This window comes from Felis catus, chromosome B3, assembly GCF_018350175.1.
Source record: "Felis catus isolate Fca126 chromosome B3, F.catus_Fca126_mat1.0, whole genome shotgun sequence".
In the NCBI taxonomy this organism is placed as follows: domain Eukaryota; kingdom Metazoa; phylum Chordata; class Mammalia; order Carnivora; family Felidae; genus Felis; species Felis catus.
The window spans coordinates 4,502,563-4,518,480 of NC_058373.1; the positions used below are offsets into that span (position 1 = coordinate 4,502,563).

General features: G+C 44.2%; 1 protein-coding gene across 3 annotated transcripts in view; it reads right to left on the reverse strand.

Moving 5' to 3' along the window:
* Window positions 1–15,918, reverse strand: part of PDE8A (phosphodiesterase 8A) — a 153,820-nt gene that overhangs the window by 78,087 nt on the left and 59,815 nt on the right. For all 3 annotated transcript variants that reach the window (XM_023254886.2, XM_023254885.2, XR_006598806.1), the window contains exons 2-3: window positions 3,509–3,565; window positions 1,649–1,839 (exon numbers count right to left, since the gene is read on the reverse strand). In XM_023254886.2, the coding sequence (XP_023110654.1) occupies window positions 1,649–1,839; window positions 3,509–3,565 (248 nt within the window). The remainder of the gene's footprint in view (window positions 1–1,648; window positions 1,840–3,508; window positions 3,566–15,918) is intronic.

Below are 15,918 nucleotides of genomic sequence, written 5' to 3' on the forward strand. Positions count from 1 at the left end.
CTCAACCCAAGTATCCTCTGTGAAGCTCTCCCTGACACAGGCCCTGTAGCACTCTGTATACACCTCCTTGTGGGCGCTCATAAGCCTGTACTGAAATCACTCGCTCGCCCTGCAAACCAGAACATTAGCTCGTCAGAGGCAAGGACCCCGTCTCATCTACCTACGTAGCTCTCACACCAAAGATAATGCCCAGAACTGAGAAGACTTGCAAAGCAGGGTTCCCCAACCGGTGGATTTAGAAATATCACAGGCACAGAATATTTGGCCTTCAGCAAAGCATCTGATAAGGAGTGTAAGGAGTTCCAAATTTCCCCAGTAGAGGGATACAGATGAATGCCAGGCGTTTGGACAAGTCGGCAACTGATGAAAAACCCTTCGCAGGCAGTGCTGATCAGGTCTCCCAAAAGCAGGAGGAAGGGCAGGAGCTCTGCCAGGGCTAAGGTCTTGTGAGCTGTGTATGTCAGCGGAGGGAGACAGCGCGAGTGGACAAGTTCATGAGGGACAGCCTGGAAAGTTCCTTGAAAGAATACTCCGCAGTGGGCAGGTTCCCTTAAAGGGATGATCTTAAGGGAGATAAACCAGGTAGGGCCAGACTTGAGATGAAATTGACTCGGGGAAATAAATCAGGTCCTGCTTGTGCCTCTAGAAAATTCACTAACTATGGCACAAGTTCCTCCCCCCCCTACCCCCCCCCCCCACCTTCTCAGGCAACAAAATGGAGAGGACGTGGTAGAACACAGCTAGCAAGGGAAACCTGAGGCTCTGACTCTTGGCCGGGGCTGTGACACAACCACGAGGAAAGGAATGTGCTCAGCGGTCTGCTGAACGTGGTCAGCGTCTGCTGTCCGGACAGCAGGGAAGATGGCTATTCCGCTCACTCCCCACTGGTCCACCCGAACCTGGTGTGGGCTGGTCAGTGCTGGAGCCATGCTTACCAGAGGTACTGCCTGGAAGAGGATACCCCGAGGGAGCACCCTGGATGGGGCCGGAACACGAAACCACACCGTGAGGAGGACATAGTCCATCCAGAGAAGACAATTCCTGCCCTCGAATGCGAATGCGGGAAGTCTGGCAAAGGGGATTAAGGTGAGCCTAACAGGAAGGAGAGCTTTTGAAGCTCAGAGCTTTCCCCGGGGAGCCCTAATCCCCCAGCGGAAGCTGGATGGAGGGCGGGGCGGGGAGCTGTGTAGAGTCACAAACACGTGACGATCTGTGCTTCTCTAAAACCTCCTATTGAGCAATCCAGTTCGCATGTTTGATGTTGTGCAAGCATTATAAACAAGGCACATTCACCTAACATTAGAAGGCAATTTTCACAGTTTTTACAACTTTAAAAACGTCGGGGAAATTTTATGAGCCCCTGCTGCAGTAACGTGCAGGTGACGGTTGTGGTTAACTGCAGAGGGGGTTTCATCTTAACCCTTGACGGTTTTCATTCAATTCTGTTTTGCTATTTTAAGCAAAGCAAAGTAAAAGGAAACAAAACAGAGGAAGATCCGTCCCAGAAATAATGATGTCCTCATTCTAATGTCTTATTTTACATGTGTGGAAGGCCACCCGAAAGGCCATGAATTCAAGCTAGCGTATTACGTGCTGTGCTCACCATCCCATGTGCCGGGGGCTACTGGGGCCTGGGTCCCATGCTCACCTGCACAGGGCCTCCGCGTCCAGCTGTCGGGGGTTTCTGTGGTCTATGATGATGATGTCGTGATGCTTGTCCAGGAAACAGGCAAGGACAGCCTGGGCCTCCTTGGTAACTGTGCACTTAAACCCTGCTTTTTCACACGCCCTGCAGAATCCATTACACTGGTTATCTTCTTTGGTAAACACTAAAAGTACCTGAATCAAAAAAGTGCGAACACTTTTTAAAAAAACAAGTTGTTAGAACTGTCATTTCTTAACACGCCACAGAAAGCTCCCGGGGCCCGGACGGCAAGCACACAGATGTGAACATAATCTGTTGACAGAAATCTTCGTCCAGGTAACTCAGGGACTGAAATTAGTGCTATTTGAGCTGCTTTTGTCTGGACGTCCAGCTGCATGGGCCCTATACTTATTCTTTAGCGAAGAAGCCCACTGGCAGAATTCAACAAAAGCTTGATTAAGCATTTTATCCTGAAACTACTTCAATGAAAACACAAATACTTATTTTAGTTAATAGTAAATTAACTAGACAAGTCCTTAAATGACAAAGACTAATATTTCAGTCAAACTTTTAGATACTTAAAACTTTAAATAGTGTAATTAAACGTTCTGACTCAAGGGTTTATGTAATTCCTCCAAGTTAAAAAGAAAAAGTTACTTTGATGATAAAAGAAGAGACTTCAGGTAGCTCAAAATATAACAGCTCACAACCAACCAGGTAACCCCTCAACCTCCCTTCCCTCTGGAAACCACCAGATGGTTCTCTATAAACCTGCTTCTGCTTTTTGGTGGTGATGGTGGTTTGTTTTGTTTTTCAGATTCCACACGTAAGTGAAATCATATGACACCTGTCTTAGGGGAGAGGGATTAGAAGGTAAAGCTTCCAGTCATAAAATACATAAGGCCCGGGACACGATGGACACACGGGGAATACAGTTAATAATCTAGAACAACATATGGGACACACGGTAGCCAGCTACAGTGCCCACTACTTCTGAATGGATACAAACGCTGAATCACTCTGTTGTGCGCCGTAGGTCAGCGACGTTTCAATGAAAAAAGTAATAAAGTTGTGATCGGTAGCAAAGGACAAACTGTCAGTTAAGGGACGCAGGAACAGCACAAGGTGCAACAGACAGCACTGCGCCTCTGCCCGGGACGACGGCTTGTGGTCCCCATGCCCGCTGCGTCTCCCCCGTCCTGCCGGCACCCCCACACCCCGGGTCTGGTGCAGGAGCACCCTACTCTGTCCCTTCAGACCCACACGGGCTCCTGAGGGCGACAGTGGTGAGGTGGAGGTGGGGCAGCCTGGGAGAAGGACACCACAAGGCTGACAGAAACCCTGTCCCCCAAGGCTTAGTTCCTCGAAGTTTTCCCAAGGGCACAAATACCACTAATGCAAAGAACTAAGAGCACATTCCTGCCAGTAGCTTTGCACAGGTTTTAAAAATGTTAACGGTGAACACGGTTTGTGTGCCAGACGCATCAAGGAACTCTGGAGCTCAATTTCAACTGGCGATTTTGCCTAACATTTCGGATTTGATAATTCATAGATACTTTCTGATGGAAAGTTAATGTTTTGCCCCCTTTGCTCCCCACCCCCCACAATGATGCACATTCTTTTATTGCTGAACCTTTCAAAGTAGGTTGCAGGCATCTCGTCCTCTCTAAATACCTCAATGTGTGTTTCTAAGAAAAGGACATTCTCTTCTATGACTAGAGTACTATGATCAGGTTTAGGAAATTTAGTGTTGATCCAATACCATTATCTAAAATAGGAAACTATTTTCAATTTTAGGCCCTCGCCCTCCCCCCTCTTTGGAGAAAATCAGTATGTTTAGGGCACAGCATGGTTTCTTACTACCTGGAGTTGATCTGGATGAAATCTCATGGGGCCAAACTGCACATCAGCAATGGCTACCTGTAAGAAAAAGATGTGTTTTTAAAAAGATTGTTTTAAAGGTAAGTGCCACAGGGGCGCCTGGGTGGCTCAGTCGGTTGAGTGTCCGACTTCAGCTCAGGTCACGATCTCACGGTCCGTGTCTCACGGTCCGTGAGTTCGAGCCCCGCGTCAGGCTCTGGGCTGATGGCTCAGAGCCTGGAGCCTGCTTCTGATTCTGTGTCTCCCTCTCTCTCTCTGCCCCTCCCCTGTTCATGCTCTGTCTCTCTCTGTCTCAAAAATAAATAAACGTTAAAAAAAAAAAATTAAAAAAAAAAAATAAAGGTAAGTGCCACAGATGAAAGCAAAATTTCTACTCCAGAGAAAAAATTACATAAACTCAATAGTTGTTACACAGATTCCCAGGGACTGGCTTATAAAGCCCAGGAAAGGTGCAGGAGTATGGAGGGAGAGGTAACAGGAATCTGATCCTGGCTCTTTTCCTAGCTGCGTGTGATTCTAAGCGATTTACTCAACCTTCCTCAGCCTAAATTTCTCGTTTGTTACAAAGATGAAATGAGTTTCCAATATAAAGAGTCCCCCCAAATTAGACACTGAACGAACAGTGGTTCCTTCTATCTTTCCCCTGATGGACAATGAAACCTTACATCCAAAATGGCACGAAGAAAGTGAAATCCAGCTGTTAGAACCGTGCGACAGCAGAGCCAAGGAAACCCGGTTGAGAAGCAGTCGACACTTGGGTTTTACAGGGAGCAGAGCGCTCATCAATAATTGCTTATCTATTTGAGAACTGAGAACGAGACCGCACAAAGATAAATGTCACAACCAAACCCCAATGAGTCACGACCATCACAGCGCCAACGGAAGGGCTTATCCTGGGTGTTACGCCAAGAGCTGAGCATCCATCATCTCGCTGAATCTTCACAGTAACACAGTGAGGTTTGCAGCTGCAAAACCGAGGTTCTGAGTACCTTGTTTAAGGCCACCCAGTCAGCAAGTGGCGGCCGCGATTTCGCTGCAAACCCAGGGCCCCTGGAAGGTTCGGGCAGTCTGCGCACCTCATGAAGGAGCCCAAGGGAGCAGGAACGTGGGGCTGAAATACAGCCCCAAGTGATGGACGCCGGCGCTGACTTGCTACCCAGAGGATACACATTTCCAGAAACACTGTACGTACTGGGGGATCACCAGGCCTCCGGGTGATGGTATGATTCCACAGGGGAAAAAAAAAAATCTGCAGTGAAGACCGAGATGTAGGAGCCTTCCCGCAAGGTATTTCCTACCTGACTGCCCACCTCCAGTCTCTCCCCTCAGGTGGTGATCTGCCCTACAGTAAACACATGGAACAAATCCTGCTCAGTGGTGGTGGTGGGGGGTCCATGTTTATTTTTCACTGCTAAAAGCTGATGTCTACCAGTCATTGGACACCAGCTTAGTGTCTGATTTGCTTTATAATAATTTCATCTCTCAGAAGGCCTAAGAAGAACGAGGGCCGCCATTACTGCAGACTAAGATCGAGGGGGATTCTGTGACAGGGCGGAAGGCCGAGGAGAACAGACCTCCCACGGCACCGCCTATCCTCCTGCAGGCCAGCCTGTCAGTGAGGGGCACAGCTGGGTACTGAAGCCAGACGTCTTGAGACGTGATCCCAGAGGGCCAGGAGAGTCTTAAAAGAGAGGTCTGGTCTAAATCCTCATACTCCCTCGGTGCACCGAGAAGGAAAGCAAGAGGCACCGAGAGAGACCAATCTGATGAGTTTCTTGCTGGTTTTTACAAAGTTTAAAGGAATGAATGAATGAAAGAACAAGGAATGATGTGGACCTACTGCTTGGAAAATACAAGAAGGAAGAAAATGACAGGAAAAAGAGAAGAGAAATCATTTTCGCTGACTTTCTATAGTATGGGGGGCAGTTTCAGAGGAGAAAGCAGACACCTCACAACAGCAGGCACGATGCTGCCATCGCAGGCAGCACTTGTGTCCTTGACCTGAATTGGGACCTGTAGCCTCTGACAGAGGACACTTAAGAAACTGGCTATGAAGGATCCAGGAAATAAAAAAGAAAGTCTGAAAGGGGAGAAGGAAAACATTTATGAATAGCATAAAAACATATGATATTCTAGGTCACAGAGAAAACCTTGAAACATATTCCTAAAAGTAAAAATGGTACAGCTTTTATTCTTCAGCCATAATGCAACCAAACCAGAAATTAAAAACGTTAAGTTTAAACAAAATCGACAAATACCCCCACCCTGAAAATTTTTTACACATTAACTTGTAATTGCTGGGTCAGAGAGAGAAATGCAAACTATACATATAGAGTACCTGGAAAATAATAAAAATGAGAATATCACGTAATGAAAACTTACATGATACTGCTACGTTTTACTCAGAGGCAAGACTCACAGCCTTAACTTCTTTTGTCATGAAACAAGAATGAAGTAAATATACCAAGCTTTCAAATCACTAAGTTTGAGAAAGTCAACCATACGAACTGAAGGAAACCAGGAGGAGAAAAATTAAGTTGAAGGTAGTAATTCACAAAAATTTAAAAACGTTAGCGACTAGCAAGTTTTAAAAAATCCACGTATATGTGCATCTAGTGTTGGTGACCAGCTGAGAGACAGGATAACAAGTGTGGACGGCTCAGGACAAAGCCTCGTCCTTCCCAGGAAAACAACTCTGAGCACACGGTCCAGACCAAAAGTGGGTTATGAAATAACTTTCACAAAGGACAGTGTAACTTTATGATCTCAACTTATAAAAATAACACACCACTGCATTAATTTTAAGAAATAAAAGAAGTTATAGGTTTTTAAAAGACTATTAATTTTGCCTCAACATGATTTTAGCGATACCATTTTAAAGCATTAATGTTTCAGCAGCTCTATTTGACCACTGAACACTTACTTTATTTACTTAACTAGATTGCATTTTAACCTTACATCCTGTCTACGGGATATATCCGGCTCTCAGGACCTCTGTTGAGCAGTGTCCCAGCAGAGCTGGACAACTACTTACACCACTGCCCCCCACCCCCCCAAAATAACCACCACCAGGAAATGTGATGACATTACTCAGTGAGCAGACGTCAGCAGTGAGCCCTGAAAAAGTAAACAACTTCCCAACTGCTCTGGAAAAGGGGATCAGAACTATAGAATTCTTGTATTCCTCCTTTTTTCGTGCATGAAAATCACGATCAAACTGACCTAATGCTTCAAAGTCGCAACCCTTTTAATAATAATTTATTGTGCACGTTAATATTTTAAAAGGGAACAGTCATTTTTAAATCAATTTTAATATCACAGGTTTGATTTAATCTTTCAGCTTCAAAAGCAATTGTTATCTTTAGACAATATAGAAATAAGAGTATATTCGCTGGCTGCTACTGGTAATCGTACAAATTGTTTATAGTCTTCTGGATTTTTAAATATTTATGTATTTATTAATATTTATTATTAAAGAAAGATTATAAAAAGTCTATTTGTATTTTAATAAGGTAATATTTGTAAATATGGCTGACAGAAACATGAAATAAATAATTAGGAATTTTGACAAACCACCTATCAGATTTCTTTTGTTTGCCTAACTGACCGAACATTCACAGCAAGGGGCACCTGGGTGACTCAGTTGGTTAAGTGTCTGACTTCAGCTCAGGTCATAACCTAGCAGTTGGTGAGCTAGAGCCCCAGGCTGGGCTCTGCCTGGAGCTCAGAGCCTGGAGCCTGCTTCGGGTTCTGTGTCTCCCTGTCTCTCTCCCCTTCCCCGGCTCATGCTCTGTCTCTCTCACTCTCAAAAATAAACAAACATTTAAAAAATTTAAAAAACACAACCGAACAAGAAAACAAGTGACAGCAGAAGGCCAAACTAGGGTTAGGAATCTGGATCATGGGTGGGAGTGGGAAAGAAAAGAGATACATGATACTAACCAGCCTAAAATTTCTGTTCCCCCAACCCTCCTTATCCCTTGCCTGCTTTTTTTTTTTCCTCTGTAGCTCTTAATCGTCATTTGCAAAACTTCATATACTATTTATCCTCTTTATTTTCTGTCTCTCCCACTAGAATGTAAGATCTATCTACAGGGATTTATCTGCTTTATTCACTGCTGTTTTTCCAACACCCAAAAGAGTCCTTGGCACATGGTAGGCATTTAAGAAACCTTTTTGAATGAATGTTTACTCAACAGCTCATCTTTCTGAATCAATCATTTATCTAGAAATCAGTCATACTAGTTTCTACGTACACATGTATATGTAACACAAGCACTTCCAGTTTTCAGAATATTTTCGTGCATACTTTATTTCATGAGGGGACATCAAGGAAGGAAGGATTTTTTATGAAAGCCTAATGAGTACTAGGAGCCACAAAAGAATCATGTGATCTTTTTCCTACATTCCCTTTATTAGAAACAAAGTGAATGCTGAGATCAACTTATATTGATTGTATACAAACCTAGGAACTATACAGCACAGACATAAATCAAGAGTTTGTCCTCAACCAGCCTATCCCTCCAGATTTTCCCTGTACTTTGCCTGGCCCTCTTGTCTTTCTTTCTCTGGGCAAAGAGTGCCCAGTTCTCTTAACTTGGTCAAAAGAACACAACCTAGGCAAGAGTCAGGAGACACCAGTTCTTGGGGGGGGGGGCGGGGGGGGGGGAAGAGTCAAAATTAATCCAGACATCTGTGGATTACCTACTATTGTGCTTTAAGCCAAGCACAGAGCTAGATGCTGGGAGCGCAAAGAAGCGCCCACCCCTGGCCTTGAGTAGGAGAAGAGGCAAATGTACACAATGACAACATGGGAGAGTTTTAATAGAGAAAGAGGGAGCCTATTATGTGCTCAATACTCCGCTTCCAATCCTATTTAAATCCAATTTAGTCCTTACTCTATGAGTCAGGCAAGCTCGTTAACTCCATCTCATTGATGAAAAACTAAAGCTCAGTGCAGTGTGGTTAAACAGTTGGTAAGTGACAATGGTGAGAACAAGTCCCAATTCACAGGGACTGGATTCCTGTGGTCTTTTCGTGCTCCACTGGGGAAGGCCTAAAATCACCCAACCCTAGCCGAGATCTAGAAAAATAAGACCAAGAACCCAGAAGTCAGCATTCGCCCATGGTTTCCCAGGCACTCAACATCCAACTGAGAACAAGACAGACGGTGTCTCTACCTACCAGGGGGAGATGTGATGGAAGAGTAACTGGGGTGCTATTTTGAATCAGAGTCCAGGAAGGCCTCTCTGTGGCAGCAATGTGGAATAGGAGATCTGCATGATAAAGGAGCCAGACATTCGAGGAACAGGGGGAGGAGTGCCAGACAGAGGAAACGGGGTGCATGGGACCCATGGTGGGAACGGGGAACGTTCGAGGAAAGGACAGGGAAGAGGGAGGAGATGAGGTCATGGCTAGGCAGGAGCCAAAAGATGCAGAGCTTTCGAAGCCAGGACAAGAAACTTGGGTTCTATCCTGAATTTCATAAAAAGCACTAGGGAGTTTTATACAAGGAAATGATAGGATCTAATTTTTATCTTTATTAAAAAAATTTTTTTTAAATGTTTATTTTTGAGAGAGACAGAGCGTGAGCAGGGGAGGGGCAGAGAGAGAGGGAGACACAGAATCTGAAGCTGGCTCCAGGCTCCGAGCTGTCAGCACACAGAGCCTGATGCGGGGCTTGAACCCATGGATGATGAGATCATGACCTGAGCTGAAGCCGGCTGCCCAACCGACTGAGCCACGCAGGTGTCCCCCTCTAATTTTTATTTTTTAAATAGACCTCTTTAAACGGATCCCCTTTAGATTTTAAACAGATCCCCGGTGGGGAATGGACAATGCGAAGGTGACAGCAAAGGCAAGGAGACCAGTGAGGAGGCTTCCACAGCCCAAGTGAGAGAGGACGGCAGCCTGGCCCAGGAGTTGCCATGGAGACGAGTAACGTGGTTTTGGGCTGTTTGGGAGGAAGGGTGATCAGGACCCCCTGACGGACAGGACGTAATCAAATCTACTGGCTCCCAGACCAGAGTTCTGGTATCTGACTTGCAGTTTTATTTCACTGTTGCGTGGAAATTTGGGGTTATGCAAGGCATCCTGGTAGAAGCTGGTGTGGGTCGGCTTGGTCCTTTCCAGATCCACCCACAAGATGGCACCAGGACCCACCCCGAAGCGGAGCTCCTAACTGCTCTCCCAGGTACTCCGAGAGCGGCCCAAAGGCTCCACGTCTATCCCAACTGTTTGTGTCGCTTTTTTCTCTCCTCACTTGTTCTTAATTGTCCCTTCAGTCAACTTAAACGGCAAATATTTACAAGGGGCCTTTTATGTTTCCCCATCTGAATGCTAAAATCAAGTCACACACCAGGGCAAAACTGTTCGGGGGTCCTTTTTTCCCAAACCCATATTGTTCGGCAAAAAATGGTGTCTGGATTAAGTGAACTATTTAAAGAGTTTAACGTAATGCCGGACTGTGAGGAAATACCCAATACGTTCTAAAGGATCCACAGAAAAGATTTTCCAAGGAGCTTTTGCTATGAAACTACAAGTTGCCACACATGCGCACATGTAAGGCATTTTTACTTTTTTTGTTATTTTTTTTGATGTTGTTTGAGAGAGAGAGAGAGAGAGAGAGAGAGAGAGAGAGAGAGAGAGAGAGAGCGCGCGCACGCATGTGTGTGCATGCTAACGGAGGAGGGAAGAGAGAGAGGAAGGCTCCCAAGCGCGGGGCTTGATCCTGCTGACCATGAGATCACGACCTGAGCCAAACTCAAGAGTCGGACACTTAAGTGACTGAGCCACCCAGGCGCCCCTGAAAGGCGTTTTTAAAACTGCATTTTTCCAAAGAGCCAGTTTCTTTCAGAGCACTAAGGTAATCTCTAATAAAAACCATTAACTTCACGCTGCCTTGAAATAATGTAAGAAATAGAACCTACATCTTAAATATCATACTCATGTACTTGGAACAACGGACAACTATTTTCCCCAAACCCTGAAGGAACACTGCCTCTGAAGGTGAAACAAGAAAATTGAACAGAAAAAATGAGAACAGCCAATTGTAAGATAACCCAACCTTAAGCTTTTTTTTTTTTTTTTAAATGTGTCCCCCTGAAACATAAGAATCCTCACATCCCAACTGGGCCATCTGAGATGTAACATCTCGGAGGCCGAGGACCCACCTCTCCTCCACCCCTCAGAAAAGAGGAGCCGATCACTTGAGCATCATCCTGTCAGAATGAGAAGGGGGGGGGGGGGTGACAGGCTGCCGGGGGAGGGGAGTCAGAGGCTCAGAACTCCCTCCAGGAGAAAAACGGAATCCAGCGGGTATAGATGATCCCGGCACGGACAATAAGTATTCCTGGCTGGAAGTTAACAAATGAGTGTCCTGCCTCTCACTGGGTGGGGGCGTTACGTTTATCGCTGGTGTCCATGTCACATGCTGCACAGATGACAGCGAGCCTCGTTCAGGAGGCTCCCGGCTGCCCGCACACCTGCTGACTGCTGCTGGCACCCGGACGGCTTTCCGAGGCTTTCCGGGGTCAGCCGATGCACCTCGAAGATACCCGATGGGACTACGCTAACAACGACCACGCCCATGATAGAACGGATTATGTAGAATCACCCAAACAGTCCCCATGACCAGTGTTCCTGAGGTTGGACAGATGGGGGGTTACACTCTGGCCCCTGGCCCCTGAGAAGCTGTGTGTCTTTAGGCAAGTTTCTCCACTCCGCTCAGCCTCGCCCAGAAAACCGTGACCGTGAGGACGAAAGGAGGACTTGACCCGGTCAAGTGCACCACAGCGGGCATCTACCGGCGCTAGCGGAAGGGGCCGCACAGGCATCCCCGGCCCCCCTGCACTGGCTCTACAGCAGCCAAGAGATCCTTAGCAGGTGTGGCGGCGACCCACGTGGCTTTGGCCAGAAGGCGGGTTTCCAGACTGAACGGTACCAGGGCACAGAGGAAGTACACGGCAAAGGTCTGACATCAACAGAGGACGTGAAGAAGGCCCGAGGCCTCGGATCAAGAAGATTAGGGATGGGGGCTGGAGGGGGGAGGATGGCTGGGGCCTTGGCCCCAAGCTTCAGATAATCCCTGCCTCCCCTGTCACTGCAAAGAGCGGCGACAGCCCAGGACAAAGTTTCCCAGGGAGGATGTGTTCTGCCAGGGATACTCTTTTTGAGGGTCTTAAGGCAAAACCTTGAGCACAAGTTACCTGGTATTTCTACAGGAAAACGTATGTTTACATCCTCCAAACATCCTCCCAATACATTTTAAGACTTTTTTCCACAGTTTTATGTTTACATCAAAACTAAAAAGCAGGTACAGTAAGGAATATCCTTTACCCTCATAATGCATACCCCTCCCTCCCCATCATCACCACCACTGACCAGAATGGTAGTTTGTTGTTTGTTTTGTTTTGTTTTTCACCAAAGATTAACCCACACTGACACATCATAATCAGCCCAAATCCGTATTTTACCTTAGGCTTCCCTCGGTGTGGTACATTCTGGGATGCAAACAAATGTATAATGATATACATCCATCATTATAATATCATAAGGAGTGTTTTCACTGCCCTAAAAATCCTGCCTATTCATCTCTCCCACCTCCAGCCACCACTTAATTTTTTGTCTCCAGAGTTTAGCTTTTTTCCAGACTGTCATATAGTTGGAATCATACAAGTATGTAGCCTTTCCATATTGGTTTCTTTCACTTAGTAAATGCATTTAAGGTTCCGCCACACCTTTCATGGCTTAATAGTTCATTCCTTTTTAGTGCTGCAAAACATTCCACTGTCTGATGTATCCGTTTATCCATTTACCTACTAAAGGACATCTTGGTGGCTTCTAAGTTTTAGCAATTAAGAACGAAGCTACTATAAACATCCTTATTCATGTTTTTGTTTGGCTGCTATGTTTTCAACTTTCTTACGGTTGAGTTTTTTAAAGCTCTTTGTATATTCTGGACAACAGTGGTTTATCAGATACATCTTTTGCAAATATTTTCTCCCAGTCTGTGGCTCATCTTTTAAAGCTCTTGATGTTGTCTTTCATTGGGCAGAAGTTTTTAATTCTAATAAAGTTCGGTTTATCAATCATTTCTTTTACGGATGTTTTATCTATTCATTGCTGTTGTATCTACAAAGGCATCACCACACCCAAGGTCATCCAGATTTTCGCCTCTAGAAGTTTCATAGTTTTACATTTTGCTTTCAGGTCTGTAATTCATTTTGAGTTGATTTTTGTGAAGCAAATAAGGTGGGTCTCTAAATTCATTATTTTGCACGTGGATGTGCAATTGTTCTAGCATCATATATTGAAGCGACTATCATTGTTCCATTGTACTGCCTTTGCTCCTTTGTGGGTCTATTTCCGGGCTCTCTATTCTGATCCACTGATCTATTTGTCTATTTTTTTTCACCAATACCCCAATGTCTCAATTACTGTAACTTTCAGTAAGTCTTTAAGTCGGGAACTGGTCACCAAGCCTGGTTCTTCTCCTTTAATATTGTGCTGGCTATTCTGGGTCTTTTGCCTCTCCGTGTAAACATTAGAGTCAGTTTGTCAATAACCATAAAGTAACTTGCTGGGGATTCTGACTGGGATTGCACTGAATCCATAGATCAAGTTGGAAAACACTGACATCTTGACAATACTGAGTTTTCATACCCACAAATATGGAATATCTCTCCATTTATTTAGCCCTTCTTTGATGTTGTTCATCAGAATGTTGTGGTTTTCCTCCTACAGATCCTACACGTGTTAGATTTATACTAATAAATATTTTGTTCGTTTTTTGGGGGGTACTGATATAAATGATAATTTGTTTTTAATTTCAAATTCTCCTTGCTTGTTGTTAGTATACAGGAAAGCAAGTGACCTATATTAACCTTGTATCCTGCCACCTTGCTACAATCACTTATAAAGTCTGTCAAAAGCTAGTTTTTCTGCTGATTGTTTTGGATTTTCTACATAAATGATGTCATCTAGAAACAGAAAGTTTTAGGTCTTCCTTCCCAACTGTACCCCTTTTATTTCCTTTTCTTGTCTCACTGCATTAGCAAGAACACCCAGTATGATGCTGAAAAGGAGTGGTGAGAGGCGACCCATCATTGCCCTGTCCCTGATCTTGGCAGGAAAGCTTCAAGTTTTGCATCATTAAGTATGATGTGAGCTACAGGGTTTCCTTACCACGTTGAGGAAGTTCCCCTCTATTCCAAGTTTACTGAGAGTTTTGTTTGGTTTTTACTATGAATCAGTTTTGGATTCTTTCAGATGCTTTTAGTGCATTTATTGATATGATCATGTAATTTTTCCTTTTTAGGCTACTGATGTGCTAGATTACATTAACTGATTTTCTAATGTTTAACCACCAGCTTTGCTTACCTAGGATAAAGTCCACTTGGTTGTGGTATATAATTCTTTCAATATGTTTTTTTTTTTAATTTTTTTTTCAACGTTTTTTATTTATTTCTGGGACAGAGAGAGACAGAGCATGAACGGGGGAGGGGCAGAGAGAGAGGGAGACACAGAATCGGAAACAGGCTCCAGGCTCCGAGCCATCAGCCCAGAGCCTGACGCGGGGCTCGAACTCACAGACTGCGAGATCGTGACCTGGCTGAAGTCGGATGCTTAACTGACTGCGCCACCCAGGTGCCCCAACGTTTTTTTTTTTTTTTTTACTTGATTTGCTAATACTTTGTTGAGAATTTTTACATCTATGCTCATGAAAGATATTCGTCTATAGTTTCCTTGTAATCTGGCTTTGATATCAAGGTAATGCTGGCCTCACAGAATGAGTCAGGAAGTATTCCCTCTGCTTCTACCTTCTGAAAGAGATAGTAAAGAATTAGTATAATTTCTTCTTTAAATGTTTGGTAGAATTTACTAGTAAAGCCATATAGGCCTGGTACTTTCTGTTTTGGAAGGCTATTAATGATTGACTTAATTTCTTCAAGAGATCTAGGCCTATTCACATCATCAAGTTCTTGTGTGAGTTTTGACAGTTTGTGTCTTTCAAGGAATTGGTCCATTTCATCTAGGTTGTCATATTTGTGGGCACAGAATTGTTCACAGCATTTCTTTATTACCCTTTTAACCTCCAAGGGATCTGTAGTGAAGTTCCCTCTTTTATTTCTGATATTAGGAATTTGTGTCTATTCTCTTTTTTAGCTAGCCTGACTCATCAATCTTTTCAAAGAACCAGCTTTTGGATTCATTAATTTTTCTCTACTGATTTCAATTTCACTAATTACTGTTTTAATTCTTATTATTTCTTCTGCTTACTTTGGACTTAACTTGCTCTTCCTTTTCCCCCCAAGTTTCCTAAGGTGGTAACTTAAGTTACTAATTAAAAAAAAAGTTTATGTTTATTTATTTTTGAGAGCAAGAGAGACAGAGAGCACAAGCGGGGAAAGGGCAGAGAGAGGGAGACACAGAATCCAAAGCAGGCTCCAGGCTCTGAGCTGTCAGCACAGAGCCCGACACAGGGCTCGAACCCACGGACCGCAGGATCATGACCTGAGCCAATGTTGGACCCTTAACCGACTAAGCCACCCAGGCGCCCCATTAGTTTACTAATTTTAGATCAATCTTCTTTTTTCGTATATGCATTCAACGCCACAAATTTCTAAGCACTGCTTTGCTGTATCCCACAAATCTTGATAAGCTGTGTTTAATTTTCATTTTTGAATTTCTTTTTGAGATATCTTCTTTGACCCATGTGTTATTTAGAAGTGTGTTGTGTAATCTCCACATATATGGGGATTTTCTGGTTATCTTTGTTATTACTAGTTTAATTTCAATGTGGTCTAAGCAGACACTGTAGGATTTCTATTCGTTCAAATGTTACAGTGTAATGGCCCAGAACACAGTCTATTTTGGTGAATGCTCTATATGAGCTTGAGTGGGGGAAAAACATGTATTCTGCTGTTAGATGAAGTCGTCTGTAGATGTCAATTATATCCAGTTGACTGATGGTGGTGTTGAGTTCCATTACGTCCTTAACTGATTTTCCGCCTGCTGGATAGGTCCATTTCTGAAAGAAGCGTGTTGAGGTTCCTTACTACGATAGTGAACTCGTCTATTTCTCCTTACGGTTCTATTGGTCTCTGTCTCACTCGGTTTGATGCTCTGCTGTTGGGGGCATACGTATAAAGGGTTGTTATGTCTTCTTGGAGAGCTGACTTGCTTATCATTACGCGGTGTCCTTTTGTCTCCCTGATAACTTTCCTTACTTGGAAGTCTGCTCCGTCTGAATTAGTGCAGCTGCACTTGTTTGCTTTTGATTGTGTTAACATGGCATATCTTTACCCATTTAATGTGTATGTGTCTTTGTATTGAAAGGGAGTTTCTTGTAGACAACATATTTTCTTTCTGATATTCACCATGGGAATCTT